General features: G+C 39.7%; 1 protein-coding gene and 1 non-coding gene across 5 annotated transcripts in view; both read right to left on the bottom strand.

The window, feature by feature from the left end:
• LOC126068566 (fibrous sheath-interacting protein 2-like) overlaps nt 1–25,302 on the bottom strand; it is a 100,778-nt gene that overhangs the window by 63,259 nt on the left and 12,217 nt on the right. For all 4 annotated transcript variants that reach the window (XM_049871236.1, XM_049871239.1, XM_049871237.1 and 1 more), the window contains exon 9: nt 2,501–2,575. In XM_049871236.1, the coding sequence (XP_049727193.1) occupies nt 2,501–2,575 (75 nt within the window). The remainder of the gene's footprint in view (nt 1–2,500; nt 2,576–25,302) is intronic.
• Nucleotides 2,233–2,303, bottom strand: TRNAG-UCC (transfer RNA glycine (anticodon UCC)). Its single transcript has one exon. It is a non-coding gene; the product is annotated as a tRNA-Gly (tRNA).

The raw sequence follows: 25,302 nt of genomic DNA, 5'->3' as shown, positions 1-25,302 counted from the left end.
TGCTTTCTATCACTATAAATTAATTTGCATTTTCTAGAGTTTAATATAAGTGGAATGAACAGGACATTTTTGGAGGGGGGGCTGGCTTCTTTTACTCAGCATACTTTGAGATTCATCAACATTTTTGCCTGTATTGATAGTTCACTCTTTTTCTACCGCTAAGTAGCATTCCATGGTATGTATGTACCACAGTTTGTTTATCCATTTACCCATAAAAGGACATTTAGGCCGTTCCCAGTTTGGGGCTATAATGAATAATGCTGGCATGAACATTGGCATTCAAGTCTTTGTGTGGAATACCAAGATAAACACCAAGGTCATAATCAGGTCCTATCATTCAAAAATAGGATGATGCAGTAAGACAGTATGCCTTGCAAGCCATGCAACTGTCTCAAGAATTTCCCTAAATTTTATGAATACTAAGTTCAGAAAATACCCCTTAAGTATACTGGAAATACTCTAGCCCATAATTTAGAGTTATCTGGGATTAGGAAGAAGGAGGATATTACTTAAGGAAAGTTAAAAAAAAATGTCCACTGCTTTAGCAGCTCAGAGATGGTGAGAAGATGAAAAGGTGGTGAGAGGGCAAGGCTGGAGAGCAAAGCAGTCAGACGAGGCTTCAGAATTTCCTTACTCTGGGCCTTGGATCCATTGGATAAGTGAAGTTGAGATGGAGAACAAAGAAGAGGGACTATTGCTGTGCTTTCCATTTAGGAAAAGATCTCCTCTTGGGCTACCCTCTACTCCTGCTTCCTCCTTCTCAGCTGAGGCATGGCCCATCGACTTGGCATTACAGTGTGGTCAGGCAGAGGGAGGCTCTCTCTGAGGTTTTGCTTTTTTAAGCTGCTCTTGGTTCCTATGTGGTGTAGACATGGTCCAGAAAGGCCTGAGAGTCCATCTCGGGAGCTTGCCAGAGGCAGTCGCTGTGATGCAGGTGAGAGAGCTCCACCCTGAGTGCGGTGGGGTGGAATGGGAAAGCCAGAAGGTCTACTAAGCCCAGGGAGACCAAGATCGAGTCACTGCACCAGTGGCAGACTTCAGCTGTGAATGCCAACAGGCTAAGCAGTATTTTAGTAGAGACAGAGACATCTCTCTGGAGACCAGAGGAGGTACACAGGATTTCATCCAAGTACCCCACCTTTATTCTGCCTCCATGAGGTCATGGAAGCCAGTGCATCCCAAACTTTGATATGCGTATGAATTACCTGGGGATCTTGCTAAAATACAGACTCTGATTCAGTAGGTCTGCGGTGGGCCTCAGATTCTGCATTTCTAACAAGCTCCTAGGCAATGCCCATACTGTTGACACTTCAAAGAGTAACAACATAAGCCACAGCTCTTGTCCAGGCATCTGGCTACCATTTTTGGAAAATAAGTAGAATGATGGGGAGGCTTCCTGTAAGCCTGGGCCATTTGAGGGACCCCAGAAAGACAAGATCTAGAGGAGTATGTTAGAACAACCAATGACTGAGCCAGAAAACAAAAAGAAGACACTTAGATCTGGCAAATAGTACTAGCCCTATGTGTATTAAAAAAGCCTACTCAAGAAGTAGGCTGAAGTGTTAATACAACTTGGGTGGGCCTTTTTAAGGAGGGCAGGGGAACAACAGTGGGAAACGAGAGAATACTGGAGGCATACTTCCCTACAGCAGAAAAATATGTGGCAGAATAAAATATTTCAGCTGCCAGTAAGGGATACAATTTAGTTCAGGAAGGAAGGGCAGAGTTTGGAGAAAGAGCATTGGCAGGGGTCTTGGTCCTCACTAGGCCCACTGGGACTCACTAGGACCACAGGCTTCAGAAACATCAGTAGCTGCTCCAGTCAGCAATCTGCAAATGAGATGCAGGGAAAAATTCCCCCCTAGAAGGCAGAACCGCCAAGCAAGAGGGGGCAGCACTGGCAGCAGCAGCTACTGAGGTATAGACTAGCAAAAAAAATGTCTCGGGTTTGTGGTGGTGCCTGTTATTGTTAGGTGCCACCAAGTTGATTCCGACTCATAGCAACCCTACGTACAACAGAACGAAATGCTGCCCAGTCCTGCGCTATCCCCATGATCAGTTGTGTATTGGACCATTGTGACCCACAGGGTTTTCACTGGCTGATTTTTCAAAAGTAGATCACTAGGCCTTTCTTTCTAGTCTGTCTTAGTCTGGAAGCTCTGCTGAAACCTGTTCAGCTTCACAGCAACATGCTACCCTCCACTGACAGATGGAGGGTAGCTGTGTGTGAGGTGCACTGGCTGGGAATTGAACCCAGGTCTCCTGCATGGAAGGCAAGAACTCTACCACTGAACCACCACTGTCCCCAAATGAGTAATTAGGGAATCTAATCCAGTCAGCCATAGAAACTAATTCATTGTTGGTAAGGATTATTCAAAATCAATCATTTGATTAAAGAGGATAGAAGATTTTGTTGCATTATAAACAGAAGAGGTCATTCCCAAACTCAGTCTTTTCCCAAATTACTATTTTAGTAATTTAATCATAACATTTGACTTACGTTTTTCTCCATGATGTGTACTCTGGTCAATGGTATCAGCAGCGAAACTCGTTCTCTTTATCTTTGGAAAAGAAGCTTAAAGAAACAATGGAACATTTATTTTTTAATAGTGGAGATGACAAAATTATCCAAGATAGATTATCCTTTCACACCCAAGAGGAAGACAGCCATATGCTAATCTGTTTATGGGGTTATGGGGAGGAACTGGAGAGGACAGGTAGTGGTTCTCAATGGGAGACGATTTTGTCCCTTAGGGAAATATTTAGCAATGTCTGGAGACATTTTTGGTTGTCACAGGCGGGAGATGCTACAGGCATCTAGTGGGTAGAGGCCTGGGATGCTGCTAAACATCTTCTAATGCACAGGGCAGCTCCCACAACAAAGAGTTATCTGGATAATTAAAGGATAGAGGGAGAGTGATAGGGAGGAAGGACAATTACTTTTATATGTTGTTTAGTGAAAACTACACTTGAGGGGACAGAGTTGTCTTCTGGGTAAAAAGAAAAACTACCTTCTGCTCAATTCCAGTTGCTTTAGAGATGGTTCTGACTCCTAGCAACCTTTTTTTTGTTCTACCTCTCTGCATTTTTTTCTCTGCCTGCCTACATGCCCGCCTGCCTTCCTTCCTTCTTCTTATCCCTCCCTCCATTTCCCTTTTTCTTTCTCCCTCCCTCCTCTCCTCTATCCTTCCTTCCTTTCTTTTCTTATCTCCTTTTCCCATCCTTCCTCCCTCCGTCCCTCTCTTGTTCCATCTTCCTTCCTTCCGACCCTCCCTCTCTTCTCTCCCTCACTCCTATGTTCTTTCCTCCTCCCTTCCTTTCTTCTTTCCTCCCCCCTTTCCTGCCCTTTCTCCCTCCATTCTCTTTTTAAATTCTTTTTTCTACCAACTCATTCTTTCTGAACTTCCTTCCTTCCTCTACCTTCCTTCCTTCCTTCTTTTGTTCCATTTCTTCCTCTTTCTCTATGTCTCTTGCTTTTCTCCACCCTCTGCCTTTCTTTTCTTTCTCTGCCTGCCTGCATGGCTGCCTTCCTTCATTTCTTCCCTTCCTCTTTTACTGTCTTACATGCTCCTTGCTTTAAACTTTTTTTATTTCAATCACTTTATTCTCTGTCCTTCTATCTTTTTCATCCTGTCTTTATTGCTGGCTTCTCTTTTAAAGTTTTTTTTTCTATATATATGCCTAGCTAACTATTACTCATCTACCTACATTTTATTTTTTTTTAATAAGTGACAACTACTTCTAAAGCTCTTTTCCCTGGCTCCCAACTGTACATGATTATCTTACTGCCTCTCTCTTTTCAAACTACACTCTCTCTTACATTCACTCTCTCTCCATCTCTTTTGTTCTTCCTTTTCTCTTTATTCCCTTACTTTATGCCTGTTTTTTGCTTCTTTTCTTTCAATCTTTGTTTCTCTTTCTCCTCCCTCCCTCCTTTCACCTCACTTTTCCTTCCCCCGTCCCTCTCTCCCTTCTTTCCTTCCTTTCTTCTCTTCATTACTCCATTCCCTCCCTCCCACACTATATCATCCTTTCTTCCTTTTTCCTCTTTCCTTCCTCTCTCCACCTTCCTTCTCCTTCCCTCCCTCCATCTCCCATTTCCTTCCCCCATCCTTCCTCCATCTTACTTTTACTTCCTCTTTCTTCCTTTCTTCTTTCCTTCATTATTCCCTCCTTCACTCACTTCCTATATCCATCCTTTTTTCCTTCCTTCTTCCTCCCTCCCTTCTCTCCTTTTTCTCTTTTCACTGACTTCTTTTTAAAACATTTTTCTTTCTTTTCTTTTAAACTCTGTCTTATCGTTTTTATTGTGTATTTATACTGCCTTCTTTTAGTCTCCCCTCTCTCTCCACACACACACACCTCCCCTTCTCTCTCCCTCCTTCATTTAACTCTTTTTCCAACTGATTCATTACTTCTGAATTCCTTCCTTCCTCCCTCCCTCTCTCCCTCTCCATTCTTTCTCCCTTCCTGTCTCTCCTTTTTTTTCTTTTTACTGATTCCTTTTTAAAACTTTTTCTTTCTTTTCCTTTTAAATCCTGTATTCCTATCATTTTCGTTTTGTGTTTATACTGGCTTCTTTTTAAAGTCTGTTTTTTCTCTCTCTCCATCTCTACACACACACACACACACACACACACACGGCCCCCCTCTCTCACGTACATATACACGTATACTCTTTCCTTCATTTTACTCTTTTTCTTATTGATTCATTACTTTTGAGTTCTTTCCTTTTCCTTCCTCCCTTCCTTCCTTTCCTTTCTCTAGCTCTTTGTTATCTTTTTTTTTTAGGTTTCTTTGCCTGCGTATCTACTTTCCTTCCCTCCCTCCCTCTTTTTATTCCTTCTTCCTTTCCTTCCCCCTACTCATTTGCTTCTTTCCTTCCCCTCCCTACCTGGCTCTTCCCTCTCTCCATTTTTTATTGGATCCTCTCTTTCAATGTTTTTATTTCCGTCTCTATTTTTCTCTTTTCCTTTCTATCTTTTTTACTCTTTCCAACTAGCTTCTCCTAAAGTCTCATCTATCTATCGATCTGTAATTTTATTTTTTCACTCTTCTACTATGACATCAGTATCTCCCGCCTCCCCCATCTCCCTGATTATGCTTGATTACATTGCTTACTCCTTTTAAATTTCTTTCTCCTTCACAGTCTATTTTCCTATTTTTGTACCTACCTATCCTTTCCCTTTTTATTATTTCTTCCTCCTTCCCTACTTCTTTCCTCCCTTCATCTATGTCTCTCTCCTGATCCTTCTCACTCTCTTTTTCTCTTTGCCCACATGCCTGACTTCTGCGTTTCCTCCCTCCCTCCTTCCTTATATCCTCTCTTTCCTTCCCTCCTTGTGTTTTACTCTTTTATAAGTTCTTATCCTTAAGGTTCTCTCTCTTGCTCTCTCCCTCTAACTTTCCCACTGACTCATCCTTTTAAAATTCTTTTCTGATTCATTTGTTCTTCCTTCTTTCCTTCCTCCCTCCCATTCTCTTTTCTATCTGTCTTCCATCCTTCATTCTTTTTCCCTTCATTCCCTTTCTCTATCTCCTTCTTGCTCCCTTTCTTTTATCCTCCTTTTCTCTTTTATTCCCTCCCCTCCTCACTCCCTCTCTCACTTCCTCTATTCATCCTTTATTTCTTCTTTCTTTCCTTCCTCCTTCCCTTTATCTCTATGTCTCTCCCTTTTACTTCCTCCTCCCTTCTAGCCATCCTTCCTTCTTTTTATCCTTGTTGTCTACTTTTACTCTTTTGTATTGACCCTTCTTTTTAAACTCTTTTCTTCTCTTTCTCTCATAATAATTCTACTTCCTTCTTTACATATTTTTTTGTAGTATGTTTATTCTGGCTTCTCCCATTGAGAGTCCATTTTATCTACCTTCCTATCCACTTACCACACTATCAATCTCCTATCTACCTATCTTTATTCTTTGTTTGCTGGCTTCTACTTTTTAAATCTGCTAATTTTTATGATTCTTTCTAGCTCCTTCTTTTCAATATTCTCTCTGTAACTCAGTCTGTTTATTTTATTTTTACTCCTTACTTATCCTCCCTCCCCCTTCCTTTTCTCTTGATCTCTTTCTCGTTTTCTTTGCTTGCCTGACTTCCCTCATTCTTTCCCTCTCTCTCCACTCCCTCCCCCTTTCCCCTTCTCTCCCTCTTTATTCCCTCCCTGTTCTCACAACTTCCCTTCTTTCCTTCCTCTCTCTCCCTTTCAGTTTCTCTCATTCTTCCTCCCCCTCTCCATTTTTTTACTCATTTTTTGCTCTTCTCTGAATTCTATTTTCATCTGTCTTTCTACCTCTTTTGTACTGTCTTTTAAATTAGCTTCTATTTTAATGTTCTGTCTATCTATATCTATCTATCTCTACCTACCTATCTCACTACTTGTTATGGATTGAATTGTGTCCCCCCAAAATGTGTGTTAACTTGGCTAGCCCATGATTCCCAGTATTATGTGGTTATCCTCCATTTTTTGATCTGATAATCCTATGTGCTGTAAATCCTAACCTCTATGATGTTAATAAGATTATGTTAATGAGGCAGGACTCAATCTACAGGATTAGACTGTATCTTGAGTCAATCTCTTTTGAGATATAAAAGAGAGAAGAGAGCAGAAAGGAGGGGGACTCATTACCACCAAGCAAGAAGAGCCAGGAGCAGAGTGGATCCTTTGGACCCAAGATTCCTGTGCTGAAAAGCTCCTAGGCCAGGGGAAGACTGATGACAAAGACCTTCCTCCAGAGCTAACACAGAGAGAAAGCCTTCCCCCAGGAGCTGGCACCCTGAATTTGGACTTCTAGCCTCCTAAACTGTGAGAGGATGAATTTTTCTTTGTTAAAGCCACCCACTTGTGATATTTCTGTTATAGCAGCACTAGATAACAATGACAGTATTAATCCTCTATTTATCTATCTGAATCATCTAAATTTTACTTTCCTTTTTTACTGTCTTGTACTAATGAACCAATCTCTCTGTCTTTCTCTCTTGCCTTCCTTCTTGTATATGCTTATACTACTTGTTCTTCCTTTTCAGTTTCTCTCTTGCTCTCACGATCTTTATTTTACTATTTCTATGCTGACTTATCATCTTTTTTTCTTCTCTTACTGTCTCTTCCTAACTTCTTTCCTGCTTTACTTCCTTTCTTCCCTTTCCATATTTCTTTCTCATGCTCCTTTCATTCTTTTTCCATTTGCCTCATGCCTGCCTTCTTTCCTCCCTCGTTTTCTGTCCCTCCCTCCTTTCCTTCCTTCTTTCTTGTCTTTTCATTGTCCTTACCTCCTTCCCTCCTTCCTCCCTTTCCTGTATTTTATTCTTTTACAGCCTCCTGTCTTTAGGCTTCTGTCTCTCTTGCTCTCCTAGCTTTCTTGCTCTCTGTTACTTTTTCCCCACTGACTCATCCTTTTAAAAACCTTTCTTTCCTCCTTCCCTCCCATTCTCTTTCCTATCTAACTGCCTATCACCCTTCCTTTCTTCATTCCCTCTCTCTACGTCTCTTTCTTGCTCCCTTTCTTTTACCCATACTTTTCTTTTCCTCTCCTTTCTTCCTTCCTTCCTCCCTCCATCCATCCCTTTCCTTCACTTCCTCTGTCCATTCTTTTTAATTTCTTCCTTCTTTCCTTTCTTCCTCCCTCTCTTTATCCCTATGTCTCTCCCTATCACTCCCACCTTCTTTTCACCTTGCCTTTCTTCATCTTTTTGTCCTTCTCTCTTCTTTTTGCCCTTTATTGGCTCCTTTTATTAAACCTTTTTCCCCCCTTATCTTTCTTTATAACTCTCTCTTTTTCATTCTTTATTTTTTGTACTGACTTTATTCTGCCCTTTCCTAAAGAAAGTCCACTTTGTATGTCTGTCTATCCAGCTATCCATCCATCATCTATCTTTCTCTATCTACCTACCTACTGATCTATCCCTATCATCTACCTATGTAGCAACCTCACTATTAATCCTCTATTTGAATTATTCATCTTAATTTTACTTTCTTATTTATTGTCTTGTACTAACATCCATCTCTCTCCCCCTCTTCCCTCCCCACCTCTCATCTCCCCAACTGCACATAATTATATTATTGCTCCTTCATTTCAATTTCTCTCTCTGTCTTACAATCTCTATTTTACTATTTTCATCCTGACTTATCCTCATTTCATCTTTCATTCTTTTTTTCTCTTACCTCTTCCTTTCTTCCCTCCCTCCCTTCCTTTATTCCCTTTCTCTAGGTCTCTTCTTCTGCTTCTTTACACTCTTTCTCATTTCCTGCATGTCTGCCTTCCCTCCTTCCTCCCTCTTTCTTTCCTCCTTTCCTGTTCCTCCCTTGTCTTTTTTCTTTTCTGTCTTCTTTCCATCCTTTCCTTCCTTCCTTCCACCCTCTTTTCTCATTCCTTCTTTCCCGTATTTTACTCTTTTATAGGCTCCTATCTTTATGCTTCTCTCTCTTGCTTTCTCTAGCTTTCACCCCATTGCTCCCTTGCTCCCTCTCTCCTCTGATTCCTTTTTCCGCTGACTCATCCTTTTAAAAATCTTTTCGTCTTTCATTCATCCCTCCTTCCTTCTTCCCTTTCTTCCTCCCTCCCACTCTTTCCTATATACCTGCCTTCCATCCTTTCTTCTTAATTCCCTTTCCTATGTCTCTTTTTCTCCTTTTCTTTCTCCCACTCTTTCTCATTTCCCTCCCCTTCTCCTTAGGTCCTTTCTTCCTTCCTCCTTCCCTCCATCCCTCCTTCTCTTTTCTTCTTATCTCTAACTTCTTCTAATTTTCTTCCTCCCTCCCTTTCTCCCTAAGTCTTTCCCTCTCACTTCCTCCTTCTTTCTAGTCATCTTTCCTTCTTGCTTTTTTGTTTGTCCTTATTTTACTCTTTATTGACTTCTCTTTTCAAATATTTTCCTTTCCTTTTCTCTCTATAACTTTCTTGATATATTTGTACTTTTTATGTCCTCTCTTATTAAAAGTCCTTTTTCCTCTGTCTTTCTGTCTGCCTATCTACCTATCTGCTTACCTCACTATTTGAATCATCTATCTTAATTTTACCTTTTATTACTTTTACTATTCTCTCTGTGTCTCCATTGTTCTCCCTCTCTTTCTCTCATCTCCCCAACTGTACCTGATTATATTACTTTGCTCCTGCTTTTGTTTATCTCACTCTCACAATCCATATTTTACTATTTTCATACTGACTTATCCTCCTTCTTTTACTTTCATTCTTTCTTCCTCCCTCCCTTCCTTCCCTCCATTATTCCCTTTCTCTATCTCTCTCTCCTGCTCCCTTTCACTTCTTCTCTCTGCCTAATGTCTGCCTTCCTTCCTTCCTCTATCCTACCTTTCCTTATCCCTCCCTTGTTTCCTTACATCCTTCCCACATTGTTCCTCCCTGTATTTTACTCTTTTACAGGTTCTTCTCTTTAAGCTTATCTCTCTCTTGCTCTCACTGTCTAGTTTTCTCACTGCCTTGCTGTTGTATTCTCTTGCTGTGTTGCTCTTACTTTTTCCTACTGATTCAACCTTTAAAAAAATCTAATCTCTTTCATTTTTTTCTTCTTCTCACCCTCTTTCCTATATTCCTGCCTTTTGTCCTTCCCTTTCCTCTTCATTCCCTTCTATGTCTCCTTGCTCCCTTTCTTTACCTGCTGTTTTCCTTATTTCTTTTCCTCTCTCCCTCCCTCCATTTTTTCCTTCCTTCCCTATCTCTTTTATTCTTTTACAGGATCCTGTTCTTTGAACTGTTTTTTTCCTTTCCTCTCTCTTTATTATTGACTCTTTTTCTATCCTTTTGTCTTTTTTTTCCTGGTTTCTTTTTAAAGTCTGTTTTCTATGTATTTATATCATCTGCCTAGCTCTGTATCAGTGTCTTTTTTTTTCTTTATTTACTAACTTCTACTTTCTAAATCCCTTCCTTTCCCTTTGTCCCTTCCTCTCTCTCTCCCTCTTTTACTCCCTTCTTGTCTTCCTTTATTTTTTCTCCATACTCATCCCTTTTGAATTTCTCCTTTGTTCCTTCATCCTTGCTTTCTAGCATTCCTTTATTTCTTCTCTTTGTCTCTTACTTGTTTCCATTCTTTCATCCTGTCTTTCTCATTACTTTTCTTCTCTCCTTAGTTCTTTCCTTCCTACCTACCTACGCACCCACCTATCCTTCTCCCTCCCTCACTTCCTCCTTCTCTTCTCCCTCACTTCCTCTATCCATCCTTTCTTCATTTCTTCTTCCTTTACTTCTTTCCTCCCTTTCTCTTTTCCTTTATCCCTAACTCTCTTCCACTCACTCCCTCTTTCCAGCCTTCCTTCCTTCTTCATATTTTTTCTCTTCATATACTCCATTTTATTGACTCTTCTTTTTAAACCTCTTCCTTTCCTTTTCTTTCTTTATAACTCTGTTTCTTTACATATATATATATTTGTACTGATTTTATTCTGGCTTCTGTTGAAAGTCCATTTTTTTCTGTCTGTCTGCCTGCCTGCCTGCCCGACTACCTATCTACCTACCTATATTTACCCTTCCTTTACTGACTTCTGCTTTTTAAATCTCCCCCTTCTAATTTTTAGGATTATCTTTCTGGCTTCTCCTTTTCAATATTTTCCTTCTCTCATTCTCACATTCTCTATCTAGTAGTCTGTCTATCTCTCTCTTCCTCCCTCTCCCCCCTTTCTCCTTCCCACTCTTGCTCCCTCCCTCTCATTCTCTTTATTTTATTCATTTTTCTACCGACTCATCCTTTTGAACCCTTCCTTCTTTCTTTCTTTCCTTCCTCTATGTCTTTCTTGCTCCCCTTTTTCCACTCTGCCTTCCTTTTTCTTTTCCTTTCTTGCCTGCATGACTACCTTCTTTCCGTCTTCCCATCCTCCTTTCTTTTCTTCCTTCTGTCTTTCCTTCCCTTCCTTTTACTCTTTACATGCTCTTGTCTTTAAACTTTTTTCTTTCTTAGTCTCTCTTTTTCATGCTGTCTTTATTACTAGCTTCTGCTTTTTAAAATTTGCTCTGTCTATCTATCCATCTAGCTTGGCTGCTAACCAAAAGGTCAGCAGTTTGAATCCACCAGCCGCTCCTTGGAAGCCCTATGGGAAAGTATCTATCTATCTATGTAGCTAGCTAGCTAGCTATCACTCATATCTCTATTTTTTTTCTTCTGTCTTTTGTTACTGACAACTACCTCTCTTTTCCCTGGTCCCCAGTTGTACATGATTATCTTAATGGATCTGCTTTTTCGAACTATGCCCTCTCTGCCTCTTCCCTCTGTCTGTCTCATTGTCACATTCTGTTTATTTTTCCTTCTGACTAACCCTTTTTCTTCCCTTCCTCTCTCCCTTCCATTACCTTTCTATGTGTCTCTTCCTCTCTCTCAGTCTTACTGCCCTCATTTCATTTTCCTGGCCTGCATGCCTGCTTACCTGCCTCCCTTCCTTTTTCCTTCCTTCCTCATGCTGCCTTTCTTCCTTCTCTCCCGCTTTCTCTCTCTCTCCTTTCCCCTCCCCAACTCTCCACATCCTCCTTCCTTCCTCTCCCTTCCCCTCCCTCTCTAATTTTCACTCACTTTTTATTGGCTCTTGTCTTTGAACTTTTTATTTCAGTCTCTCTCTCTTCCCCTTTCTTTCTATCTCATTTTACTATCTTTTTAACTAGCTTCTCCTGTTTAACATGCATTCTGCCTGCCTGCCTGCCTATCTATTGGTCTGTCTGTTCGTCCATCCATCCATCTATGTATTTCTTTATCTAGGTAGCTAGCTAGCTATCACTCATCTCTCTGTCTTTACTATATTCTTTTGTTACTAACAATTCTAAATTTTTTCTTTTCCCTGGATCCCAATTGTGCATGGTTATCTTACCGGATCCCCCTTTTTGAACTATGCTCTGTCTGCCTCTTATATTATCTTCTCTTTCTGTCCTTCCCACTTACTCTTTCCTTTTTTTCCTGTCTCAGTTTGGTTCTTATATATTCTGTGTTTATTATTTTTCATTCTAACTTACCCTCCCTCCCTCCCTTTCCTTCCCTCCTTACTTCTTTCATTACCTTTCTCTCTGTCTCATTCTCACATACTGTTTATCTTTTCCTTCTGACTTATCCTTTTATCCATCCTTCCCTTCCTTCCTTCTCTTTCTCTCAGTCTCACTGTCGTTATTTCATTTTCTCAGGCCTGCATGCCTATCTTCCTTCTTTCCTTCCATTCTCTTTCCTTACTTCCCTTCTTTCATCCACCTTCCTCATTCTTTCCCTCCTTGCATTTTAGTCTTATGGTGTCCCCTCTTTAAGATTCTCTCTCTTGCTGTCTCTAGCTCTTGCTTTCTCTAGCTCTATAGATCCTTTGTCCTTACTCTTTTCCCACTGATTCATCCTTTTAAAAACCTTTTCTTTCATTCTCCCTTCCTTCCCTGCTCCCTTCCTACCTCCCACCCTCTTTCCTATCTAACTGCCTCACAGCCTTCCTGCCTTTCTTCTTCATTCCCTTTCTGTCTCCTCCTTGCTCCCCTTCTTTCACCCTATCTTTCTTTCTCTTCCTCTTTCTTTAGTTATTTCCTATCCTTCCTTCTCTCCTTCCTTCCTTCTTCCCTTTCTCCTTCCCGCTGTTCCTTTATTCCTTTCAACCTTCCTTCCATCCCTCCTTCCCCCTCTCCTCTTTCTCCCAGTTCTTCTGTTTCCCTCCTTATTGCCTTCCTCCACTCCATCCCCTAATTCCTTCCTCTCTTTCCCCCTTTCAGTCTCTCTCACATTTTATTGGCTATTCTTTGAAATCTTTAATTTCCTTTTCTCTGTCCTTTTCTATTTCCTTTGCACTGTCTTTTTAAGTAGCTTTTTTCTCTAATGTTCTATCTAGATAGCTATCCATATATCATCTCCTCTCTCTATATACACACATATACACACACACCCACACACACACACCTAGGAGCCCTGGTAGCACAGTGGTTAAGCACTTGGCTACTAACTGAAAGGTCTGTGGTTCAAACTCATCAGCTCCTCCATGGGAGAAAGACGTGGCAGTCTGCTTCTGTAATGCTTTACAGCCTTGGAAACCCTATGGGGCAGTTCTACTCGAACTGACTCGATAACAAATGGATTTGGCATATATATATATATCTTTCCTCTTTTATATCTGTCTACCTATCTACCTACCTACCTACTACCAATCTACCTATTTCGTTACTAATTCTCTATCTGAATCATCTATCGTAATTTTACTTTCTTTTATTACTGTCTTTTACTAATCAATCTCTCTCACTGTCCCCATCTCTCTCTCTCTGAAAGTCTCTCTTTCCTCTCTCATCTCCCCAGTTGTACATGATTATATTACTTGGTCCTCCTGTTCAATTTCTCTCTCAAACTCTAACAATATCTCTTTGTAATATTCTTTTCATACTGACTCTTCCTTTTTTATACTATCAGTCTTCCTTATTTTTTCCTTCCTTCATTTCCTTTGTTTGTCTCTTCTCACCCTTCTCACTCTCTCTTCCTTGTTGCTTGCATCCCTGTCATCCTTCTTTGCTCTGCCCTTCCCTTCCTCCCTTATTCCCTCTTTTCCTCTCCCTTTTTCTTTTTCTTCATTCATTCCTTCTTTCCTTCCTTCCCTGCTTGTATTACTATTTTAACCAATCCCAGTTTTTAAACTTTTCTTTTCCTGTGTCTTTCCTATTAACTCTCTTTTTTCTTTCTGTATCTTACTTTTTACCAGCTTCTTAAAATCTGTTTGCTATCTTATTACTATCTATCATCTATATATCCCCATATCTACCTTTGTTTTATTGTCTTTATTTACTGATTTCTACTTGGTAAATCCACTGCCCCTGTAAAAATTCTTTGTATATTTTTAATGGTTTCTTTTTAGAACATGTTTGTTATCTATCTACCTACCTACCTATCTCTCACCCTCCCTCCATCTTCTTTCTCTTGCTTCCTCCCCTTCTCTCACTCACACTTTCTCTATTCTTTTGCCTACCAACTCATCCCTTTGATCTTTCTTCCTCCCTTCCCTTTTTCTTCCTTCCTTTTTTTCCCACTCTCTGCCTTGCTTTTTCTTTCTTCTATCTTCCTTCTTCCCATTCCTCCTTTCTGCTTTTCCTTCTTCTTTCTACACTTTCTTCCCTTACTTTTACTGTTTTTAATTTTTTTCTTTCTCTTTCTGTGTCTTTCTTTCTTAGTCTCCCTTTTTATCTTTTTCATCCTGTATCACTAGCTGTGGCTGGTCTATCTATCTCCATATCTATCTAGGGTTTACTGTCTTTATTTACTGACTTCTACTTTTTAAACTCGCAGCCTGCGCTCCCCCCCCCGCCCAGAAATTACAGGAGTTTATTACCAGTTCTTCCTTTTTAAAAATCGCTCTCCCTCCTTATCTTCAATCTATCTTTCTAGAGCTATCTATTTACTTTTCTACCTATCTTTCTTTTTATCTATCTATACTATCTTTTCACCTTTCTCTTTTTCTATATCTATCATCTGTCTACCTGTCTGTGTTTTTTATCATCTATCTGTGTATCCATCTATCATCTATTTATCTATATATTGGTTTATCTAGCTAGGAATGTAGCTAGCTAGGTAGCTACCACTCATCATTTCTCCATCTTTAAGATCCTGTCTTTTGTTACTGACAAAAACAAAACAAAACCCAAACCCACTGCCACCGAGTCAATTCCAACTCATAGGGGCCCTACAGGACAGAGCAGAACTCTCCTATACGGTTTCCAAGGAGCAGGTAGCAGATTCGAACTGCTGGCCTTTTGGTCACCAGCTGAACACTTAACCACTGCCCCACCAGGGCTCCCTGTTACTGACAACTACTTGTAAATTTTTCTCTTTTCTCTGGCCCCTAATCGTACCTGATTATCTTACTGGATCCTCCTTTTCAAATTATGCTTTTTCTGCCTCTTGTATTTGCTTCTCTATCTCTCTGTCCCTTGGCCTCTCTCCCTCCCCCTTTTCCTCTCTGTCCTATTCTCACATACTTTCTATCTCTCTGTCCCTTGGTCTCTCTCTCTCCCCCTTTTCTTCTCTGTCCTATTCTCACATAAAAATTTTTTTTTCTGTGTTTATTATTTTACCTTCTGACTTAACCTCTTTTCCTTCTTTTCTTCCTTCCTTCCTTTCCTTTCTTATGTCTCTTTCAGTATCACTGTTGTTCTTTCATTTTTTTCTGGCCTGCATGCCTACTGCCTACCTGCCTATCTTCCTTCATTTTATCCTTCCCTCCCTCTTATAGCATCTTCTCTTTAAGCTCCTTTCTTTTTCTCTCTCTTTCTGCTCCTTTTTCCCATGACTCATCCTTTCACAAATCTTTTCTCTTTCATTTTTCCATCCTTCTCTCCTTTCTACTTCTCACCTCCTTCCTTAATTCCCTATGTCTCCTTTTTGCTCCCTTTCTTTCACCCTCCCTGACTTTCTCTTTTCTTTTTTCCTTAGCTCCTTCCTTCCCTCCTTCCCTGTTCCTTCCTTTCATCCTTCCATTAATTCCTCTATCTCTCTCTTCTTCTCAGTCCCTCTCTCCTTCTCTTCCTCCTTACTCTCTCCTACCCCCAACTCCATTTCTTCTTTGCTTCTGCTCTCCCCCCTTTCAGTCTCTTTGTCTCCCTCTGCTTGTCCAATTTTTATTCTCTTTTTATTGGCTACTCCCTTTGAAATTTTTTTATTTCATTTTCTACTTTTTAAAAAAATAATACATGATTATATTACTTGGTCCTCTTGTTCAATTTCTCTCAGTCACACAATCTCTTTTTATTATTTTCATAGTGACTCAACCTTATTTTTCCTTCCTCCCTTTCCTCCTTTAGTCTCTTTTGTATGTCTTTCTTCAAATCCTCCTCACTCTCTCTTCCTGTTTGGTTACATGCCTGTCTTCCTTCTTTCCTCTGCCCCCCTTCCTCCCTTCTTTCTTCTTTTCCTGGCTCTCTTTCCCTATTTTCCTTCCTTTATTCCATTTTCTTTCTCGCCCTGCATTCTCCTTCACCATTGATTTCATACACCTGAATCTTACATTTTTAGACTCCTCTCTTTAAGCTTCTCCCCCTCTCTGGCGTGCTCTCTCTCTGTAGCTCTCTCTTTTTCCCACTGACTCATTCTTTTAAAAAAATCTTATTTTGTTCTTCTCTCCTTCTATCTTCCCTCTCATCCTCTTTCCTATATACTTCCTTCTATCCTTCCTTCCTTCATTTTTTATTCCCTTTCTCTGTGTCTTCTTTCTTTCACCCTACTTGTGTTTTTTTCTTTTCCTCTCTCCTTCCCTCTCTTCCTTCCTTCCCTGCTTCTATTACTGTTTTATAGGTTCCTGTTTTAAACTTGTTTTCTTTTCTTTCCTATTTCTTATTAACTCTCTTTTCATTCTGTATCTTTCTTTTTACTGGCTTCTTAGAATATCTTTGCTATCTATTTCTATCTATCATCTGTCTCTTTCCCTCCCTCCCCTCATCTCTCTCCTTCTCTTGCTCCCTCCCTTTCTCACTCATTGTCTCTATTTTATTTTTTCTACTGAATCATCTTTTTTAACTTCTTCTTTCCTTCCTCCCTCCTTTCTTCCTTTTTTGTCTTTCTTGCTCCTTTTTTTCTACTCTCTGCTTGCTTTTTCTTTTCTTGCCTACATGGCTGCCTGCCTTCCTTTTTCCCATCCCTCTTTTCTTCCTTTTATTTTCTTTTTACATGCTCATCTCTTTAAATTTTTCTCTTTCTTTGTCTTTCTTAGTCCCTCTCTTACTATCTTTCACATCTTGTCTTTATTGCTAGCTTCCCCCTTTAAAATATGATCTACCTTCCTTCCTTCCTTCCTCATTCCTTTCCTCCCTGTATTTTACTCATTCAGGCTCCTCTCTCTCAGCTTCTCTCTTTCACTGTCTTGCTTTCTTGTTGTCTCACTGTTACTTTTTTCCCACCGACTCATCCTTTTAAAAGTTTCTTTCTTTGATTCTTCCTTCCTTCCCTCCTACCTCCCACCCTCTTTCCTATGTAACTGCCTTCCGTCCTTACTTTTTCTTCATTTCCTTACTCTATCTCTTCTTGCTCTCTTATACCTTCCCAGTCTTGCTCTTTTCTTTTCCTCTTTAGTTCCTTCTTTCCATCCTTTCTTCTTTCCTTTTTCCCTTTCTCCCTCTGTGCCTTCCTTCCTTCCTGTCATTCTGCCTTTAATCCCTCCTTCCCTCTCTCCCCTGCCTCCTCATCCCTCTCTCTCTTCCTCCTTATTCCCTCCATTTGTCCATACCACCTAGTCATTCCTTCCTCTATCTTGCCTTTCAGTATCTCTCCATTCCCCTCCCCCTGTCCAGTTTTACTCACTTTTTATTGGCTACACTCTGGAAGTTTGAATTTCCCTTTCTTTTTTCTCTCTCACTCTATTTCTTTTGTACTCTCTTTTTAGTAAGTTCTTTTTCTAATGTCCATCCATCCATCCATCATCTAACTTTCCTTATCTACCTACCTACCTACTAATCATCTATTTATCTATCTGAATAATCTATCTTAATTTTACTTTTTTATTACTGTCATTTACTAATAAATCAATCTCTCATTGTATCCTTTCTCTCTCTCTCTCATCTCCTTAATTATACATGATTCTATTTCTTGGTCCTCCTTTTCAATTTCTCTCTTTTTCACTCTTACAATTTTTATTTTACTATTTTCATACTGACTCATCCGCTTTTTTCTACTTTTAATCTTTCTTTCTCTCCTTCCTTTTTTTTCATTTTTTCTTTCTGTACACCTCTCTCCTGATCACTCTCTCTCTCCTTCTTCGTTTTATCTGCATGCCTGTATTCCTTCTTTTCTCAGTCCCTCCCTTCCTCCTTTCCCATCCCTTTATCTCTCCTTGCCTCTGTTTTTTTCCTTCCTTCCATCCTTCTTCCTTCCTTTTTACTTTCCATCCTGCTTCCTCATTAGGACCCTCCTGCATTTTACAATGTTATAGGCTCCTCTCTATTTCTTTTGCTCCTTTGCTGTTACTCATTTTCTTACAAACGCTTCCTTTTTAAAGTCTTTTCTATTTTTTCTTCCTTCCCTCCTCCCCTACTCCCTCCCACACTTCTATCCCTCCTTCCTTTAATCCTTTTCTGTCTTCTTGCTTCCTTTCTTTCACCCTACTTGTATTTTTTTCCTTCCTTCCTTCCTTCCCTGCTTCTATTACTGTTTTATAGAATCCTGTTTTCAAACTTTTCTCTTCTTCCCTGTCTCTTTTCAATCTCTTGTTCTTTCTAAATTTTTATATCTTCTTTGTAATATTTTTTGTTCTGTCCATCCAATCATCTTTATACCTCCATATCTACCTTTGTTTTACTGTCTTTATTTACTGATTTCTGCTTTGTAAATCTGCCTCCCTCCCCTCATCTCTCCTTCTCTTGCTCCTTCACTCCCTCTCACACACATTGTTTCCATTTTATTTTTTCTACTGAATCATCTTTTTGAACTTCTTATTGATTTCTCCTTTTAAAAAAATTTCTCTCCTTATCTCTTTTTCTGTCTAACTCTATCTCTGTTTCCCTCTCTTGTTCCCTCCCTTCTCCCTCACGTTCTCTCTCCTTTATTTTATTCTTTTTTCCACTAACTCATCCTTTTGAACTTCTTCTTTCCTTTCATTTCTCCCTTACTCCCTTCTTTCTGTCTATTGTTTTCTCTAGGTCTCTACCTTGCTCCTATTTTCCCCACTCTCAGCCTTGCTTTTTCTTTTCTTGCCTGCATGGAAAATTGTCTTCTTTCTTCGTTTCTTCCTTCTTTCTGTCCTTCCTTTGTTTTATTTCCTTTTAACATGTTCCTGTTTTTAAACTTTTTTCTTTCTTTCTTCTCCATCTTTTCATCCTGTCTTTGTTAGTAGCCACTCCCATTTAAAATCTGTTCTATCTAGCCATCTGTCATCTGTCTGTCTATGTATTTATCAAAACAGGTAAGTAGGTAGCTATCACTCATCTCTCCATCTTTATTATTCTGTCTTTTGTTACTGACGATTACTTCTAAATGTTCTCTTTTCCTGGCCCCCAAATGTACCAATTATCTTACCGTATCCTCCTTTTCAAACTACATTCTTTTGACCTCTTCTGTTCTCTATTTCTCTTCTCCTTTCTCCTCCTCCTCCTCTTCCCCCCGCCCCAACCTTCTCTTTGTCTCATTCTCATATACTCTGAGTTTATTTTATTATTTTTACTTCTAATTTATACTTTTTTCTTTTCTTTCCTTCCTTCCTTCTTGCTTGCCTTTTTCCTTTCCTCTTTACCCTTCTCTATGTCTCTTTGTTGCTCTCTTTCTCTCACTATCATTTTTTCTGGCCTGCAGGCCTGCTGCCTGCCTGCCTACTAACCTTCCTTCCTCATTCTTTCCCTCCTTGTATTTTACTTACAGCCTCCTCTCTTTAAGATTCTTTCTCTAGCTCTCTAGATCCCTTGTCCTCTTGCTCTCTTTTTCTACTGACTCTTCTTTTTTAAAAACTTATTCTTTCATTCTTCCTTCCTTGTTGACTGCCTGCCTGCCTACTTACCTACCTACCTTCCTCATTTCTCCCCTCCTAAGTAAAAAAAAAAAACTTTTTTTTTACTTTGTATTTTACTCTTACAGTCTCCTTTCTTTAAGATTTTTTCTATAGCTCTCTAGATCCCTTGTCTTCTTGCTTTTTCCACTGACTCTTCCTTTCTAAAACCTTTTTCTTTCATTCTTCCTTTCTTCCCACCTTCCATCCTCTTTCCTAACTGCCTTCCATCCTTCCCTTTCTGTCTCCTTGCTTCCTTTCACCCAGTCCTTTGTTTTCTCTTCCCTTTCCTTAGTTCCTCCCCCATCACTCACTCAATTTCCTTTCCTTCTTTCCATCCCTCCTTCCCTCTCTCCTCTCCCTCCTAGTCCCTCTCTTTCCCCCTTTCTCCCTTAGTCCCTCCCACCCCCATATCATCTCCTCATTTCCTCCTCTCTCCCCCTTTCAGTTTGTTCCCCTCCCCCATCTAGTTTCTAGTTTCTACTCACTTTTTATTAGCTACTCTCTGAAAATTTGAATTTTTTCTCTTTTTTCTATTTTTGTACTATATTTTTAACTAACTTATTTTTTAATGTTCTATGTATCTTTGTATCTATCATCTACCTTTCCCTATCTGCCTATCTCACTATTAATACTCTATTCTTAATTATCTATCTTCATTTACTTTCTTTTATTACTGTCTTTTACTAATCAATCTCTCAATGTCTCCATCTTCTCTCTGTCTCCATCTGCATCCATCTTTCTCTCTTACTCATCCTTTTCAATTTCTCAGTCTCTCATTTTCATCCTCTTTTTACTTTTAGTTTGCTTTGTCTCTTCTTTCCTTCCTTTCCTCATTTATCTCATTTCTGTATGTCTCTCCTGATCCCTCTCACTCTTTCTTCCTCTTTACCTACATGTCTGTCTTCCTTCTTTCCTCTTTTACTGTCTTTCTCTTCCTCCTTTCCTTTCTTCTTTCATTCCTTCCATCGTTCTTTTTTCTCACTTTCCGTCCTCATACCTCATTCCTTCCCTATCTGTATTTTATATTTCTTGGCTCCCCTCTTATAAGCTTCTCTCTCCCTCTAGCTCCTGTTCTATCTTTTGTTCCTTTGCTCTCTTCCTCTCTCTCTCACTTTTCCACTGATTCATCCTTTTTTCACATCTTCTGTTTCTTTTGTTCTTGCTTCCTTCCTGCCTCCCATCCTTCCTCTCACCCTGTTTCCTACATACCTGCCTTCCATCTTCCCTTCCTCTATGTCTTCTTGTCCCTTCTTTCACCCTCCATGTTTTTTTTTCTTTCCTACCTTCCCTCCCTGCTTTTATTACTGTTTTACCTGATTCTATTTTTAAAGTTTTCTTCTTTTCTCTTATTAAGTCTCTTTTTTGTTCTATCCTCTGGTAGCTTTTAAAAATGTTCGCAATCTGTACCTATCTATCTATTCATCTATCTTATCATCTGTATGTTCTCATAACTATTTTTACTGTTTCTACTTATACTGACTTCTATTTTTTAAATCCATGCACCCACACACATAAAATCACACACACAAAATTAGTTTCTTACTGGATCCTCCTTTTAAAAAAAAAAACTCTTATCTCTTTATCATCTACGTATCTATCCATCAGTCACTCTCTCTCTTTATCTGTCACCCTCCCTGTCTCTCTCTCTCTCTCCTTTTGCTCCCCTCTTTCACTTACATTGTCTCTCCATTTGTTTTGTCTACCAATTCATCCTTTTGAACTCCTCCTCCTTTTCTCCCTTCCTCCCTGCCTTCCTCTATGTCTCTTTTACCATTTTCTGTCTTGCTTTTTCTTTTCTTGTCTTGCCTCCATGCCTGTCTTCCTTCCTTCTGCCCATGCCTCCTTTCTTTTCTTTCTTCCTGTTTTCCTTCCCTTCTTTCACTTTTTACATGCTCCTCTTTTTTAAACTTTTTTCTGTCCTTGTCTATGTGTTTCTTTCTTAATCTCCCTTTCTTTTTCATCCTGTCTTTATTACTACCTTTTCCCTTGTAAGGAAACCCTGGTGGTGTAGTGGTTAAGCGCTACAGCTGCTAACCAAAGGGTCAGCAGTTCGAATCCACCAGGGGCTCCCTGGAAACTCTATGGGGCAGTTCTACTCTGTCCTATAGGGTCACTATGGTCACAACTGACTCGACGGCACTGGGTTTGATTTTCCCTTGTAAAATCTGTTCTATCAATTTATCTACCAATGTATTTGGTTATCGAAGTAGGAATGTAGCTAACAACTACTTCTAAATCTTTTTCTTCTCCGTGGCCCTCAATTGTACATAATTTTCTTACTGGATCCTCCTTTTCAAATTACCCTCTCTCTCTTGCTCTCCCTTCCCCCCTCCCGTTTCTGTATCATTTTCACATACTCTGGGGTATATATTTTTTCTTCTTCTGACCTCCTCGTTCCTTTCCTTCTTTCTGTTCTCTTCCCTTCTTCATTCCTTCTCTCCCGGTATTTTACTCATTCAGGCTCCTCTCTTTTAGCTTCTCTCTCTTGTTCACTCTCTCTAGCTCTCTTGCTTTCTCTAGCCTCTAGATTCCTTTTCTTACTGTCTCTCTTTTCCCCCACTGACTCATCCTTTTAAAAATATTTTTCTCTTTCTTTCATTCTTCTTTCCTTCCCTATTCAGTTCCTACCTCCCACTCTCTTTCCTATCTAACTTAACTGCCTTCTACCCTTCCTTCCTTCTTCATACTCTTTTTCTATGTATTCTTCTTGCTCTTTCTCTTTTCTTTTCCTTAGTTCCTTCCTTCCTGCCTCCCTCCCTCATCGCTCCTTCTTTCTCTCCCTTTCTTCCCAATCCCTCTCTTCCCCCTTCTCTCCCTCCTTTTCCCTCCCCCCACTCCATCTTCTTTTCTTTCCTCTCACCCCATAGTTTACTCTTTCTCTGTGCCTACATGTCTGCCTTTCTTCCTTCCCTACCTCACTGTCTATTCCTTCTTTTCATCCTTCTTTCCATCCCTCTCTCTTTCCCCTTTGTCCCTCCTTTTTCCTCCCTCCCCCCACTCTAGCCCTTCTTTCTTTCCTCTCTCTCCCCCTTTCAGTTTCTCTCCCTCATGCTGTCCAATTTTTTCCTTTTTATTGGCTACTCTCTTTAAATTTTTGAATTTCCTTTTTTCTTTCATTCTCTCCCCCTTTCTTTGTATTTCTTTTGCACTGTCTTTTTAACTAGGTTTTTTTTTTTAATGTTCTATTACCTATCTATCTAGAAGCCCTGCTGGTGCAGTGGTTAAGTATGTGGCTGCTAACTGAAAGGTTGGCAGTTCGAACCCACCAGCTGTCCGTGGGAGAAAGACGCAGCAGTCTGCTTCTGTAAAGATTACAGCCTTAGAAACCTTAAAGGAAGTTCTATTCTGTCCTATAGAGTCACTATGAGTCAGAATTGACTCAATGGCAACAGGTTATCTATCCACCTAACCATCCATCTGTCATCTATCCATCCTTCCTTTTCTACTATCTACCTACCTCTCTATTAACTCTCTATCTAGCTGAATCATTCATCTTAATTTTACTGTTATTGTCTCTTGCCAATAAATCAATCTCTCACTCTCTTTGTCTCTCTCATCTCCCCAGCTGTACATGATTATATTGCTTGGTCCTCTTGTTCAATTTCTCTCTCTCACTCTCACGATCCCTATTTTATTACTTTAAATCTCTGTTTTTCTATTTTCCTACTGACTCAATCTTTTTTACTTTCAATCTTCCTTCCAACCTTTCTACATTTATTCCCTTTCTGTATGTCTCCCTCCTGACACCTCACTAATTTTTCCTCCTTGCCTGCACGTCTTCGTTTTTTCCATCACTCCCTCCCTCTTTCCTCTGTCCCCTTCTCCTTCCTTCCCTTCCTTCCACTGCTGTTCATTCCTTCTCAACCTCCACCATCATTTCTTATTCCTTCCCTACCTATATTTTACTTTTTTAATTGGCTATTCTTTTTAAGCTTCTCTCTCCCCCTTGTTCTCTCCCTTTTCTTTGTCCCACTGACACATCGTATTTTGAAATCTTTTCTAATTCTTTCATTCTTGCTTCCTTACCTCCTCCCATCCTCCCTCCTATCCTCTTTCTTATATTTCTGCCTTCCATACTTCCTTCCTTTCTTCTTCACTTCCTTTCTCTGTCTTCTTCGTCCTTTTCTTTCACCCTCTGTTTTTTTTTTCTTCTCTTCCTTCCTTTCCTGCTTCTGTTACTGTTTTACAGCAACCTGGTTTTTAAAATTTTTCTATTCCTTCCTGTCTCTTTCTTTTTAACTGTCTTACTCTGTCTTTTTAATCTTCTTTCTTACTAGCTTCTTTCTAAAACCTGTTCACTCTCTCTCTCCAGCCATCCATTCAATTTATCATCTATATATCTCCATATTTATCTTTGTTTTATTGTCTTTATTTACTGTCTTCTGCTTTTTAAATCCACCCACCCTGCACATTTTTATAGGAGTTTCTTACTGGTTCCTCCTTCAAAAAACTCTCTCTTCTCTATCTGTATCACTGTCTATTTATGTACCTACCTCTGTACTTAGATAGCTATCAATCATCTTTTATCTTTATCTTACTGTCTTATTTTAGTTTTCTATTTTTAAATCTCTCTCTCTCTCTCTCCCAAACATAAAGGATTATATTAATGGCTCCTTCTTTTCAATTTCTCTTAAAAAATTTTTTTCTCTTACTCTCTATTATTTCTTTTTATCACACTCTTTTCCTCACCGAATTATCTCTTTCTCCCTTTCTTTTGACTTTCAGTACCTTTTACTTTCTTTTTTCCCTGCCAGCATGCCTGCTGCCTGTCTTCCTTCTTCTCAACTTCTTTCCTATCTTCCTTCCTTACTTCTTAAATTACTCTTTTTACAGCTTTCTCTTTTTTCTATCTCTATCTTTTCAGTTTTTTTCTAGTTTATAATGACATGTGCAAAGAGTTGGAGATGGAAAACCAAAAGGGAAGAACACTCTTGGCTTTTCTCAAGCTGAAAGAACTGAAGAAAAAATTCAAGCCTCAAGTTGTAATAGTGAAGGATTCTATGGGGAAAATATTAAACGACACAGGAAGCATCAAAAGAAGATGGAAGGAATACAGAGAGTCATCATACCAAAAAGAATTAGTCGATGTTCAACCATTTCAAGAGACAGCATATGATCAGGAACCGATGGTACTGACGGAAGAAGTCCAAGCTACTCTGAAGGCACTGGCGAAAAACAAGGCTCCAGGAATTGATGGAATATCAATTGAGATGTTTCAACAAACAGATGCAGCGCTGGAGGTACTCACTTGTCTATGCCAAAAAATATGGAAGACAGCTTCCTGGCCAACTGCCTGGAAGAGATCCATATTTATGCCTATTCCCAAGAAAGGTGATCCAACCGTGTGGAAATTATAGAACAATATCATTAATATCACATGCAAGCAAAATTTTGCTGAAGATCATTCAAAAACGGCTGCAGCAGTATACTAACAGGGAACTGCCAGAAATTCAGGCCAGTTTCAGAAGAGGACATAGAACCAGGGATATCACTGCTGATGTCAGATGGATCCTGGCTGAAAGCAGAGAATACCAAAAGGATGCTTACCTATGTTTTATTGACTATGCAAAGGCATTCGACTGTGGGATCGTAACAAATTATGGATAACATTGCAAAGAATGGGAATTCCAGAACACTTAATTGTGCTCATGAGGAACCTTTACATAGATCAAGAGGCAGTTGTTCGGACAGAACAAGGGGATACTGATTGGTTTAAAGTCAGGAAAGGTGTGCGTCAGGGTTGTATTCTTTCACCATACCTATTCAATCTGTATGCTGAACAAATAATCTGAGAAGCTGGACTATATGAAGAACAGGGCAACAGGATTGGAGGAAGACTCATTAACAACCTGCATTATGCAGATGACACAACCTTGCTTGTTGAAAGTGAAGAGGACTC

Source organism: Elephas maximus, chromosome X, assembly GCF_024166365.1.
Source record: "Elephas maximus indicus isolate mEleMax1 chromosome X, mEleMax1 primary haplotype, whole genome shotgun sequence".
NCBI lineage: Eukaryota > Metazoa > Chordata > Mammalia > Proboscidea > Elephantidae > Elephas > Elephas maximus.
The sequence above is the reverse complement of the archived record's forward strand: the minus strand, read 5'-3'. Positions and strand labels throughout refer to the sequence as shown.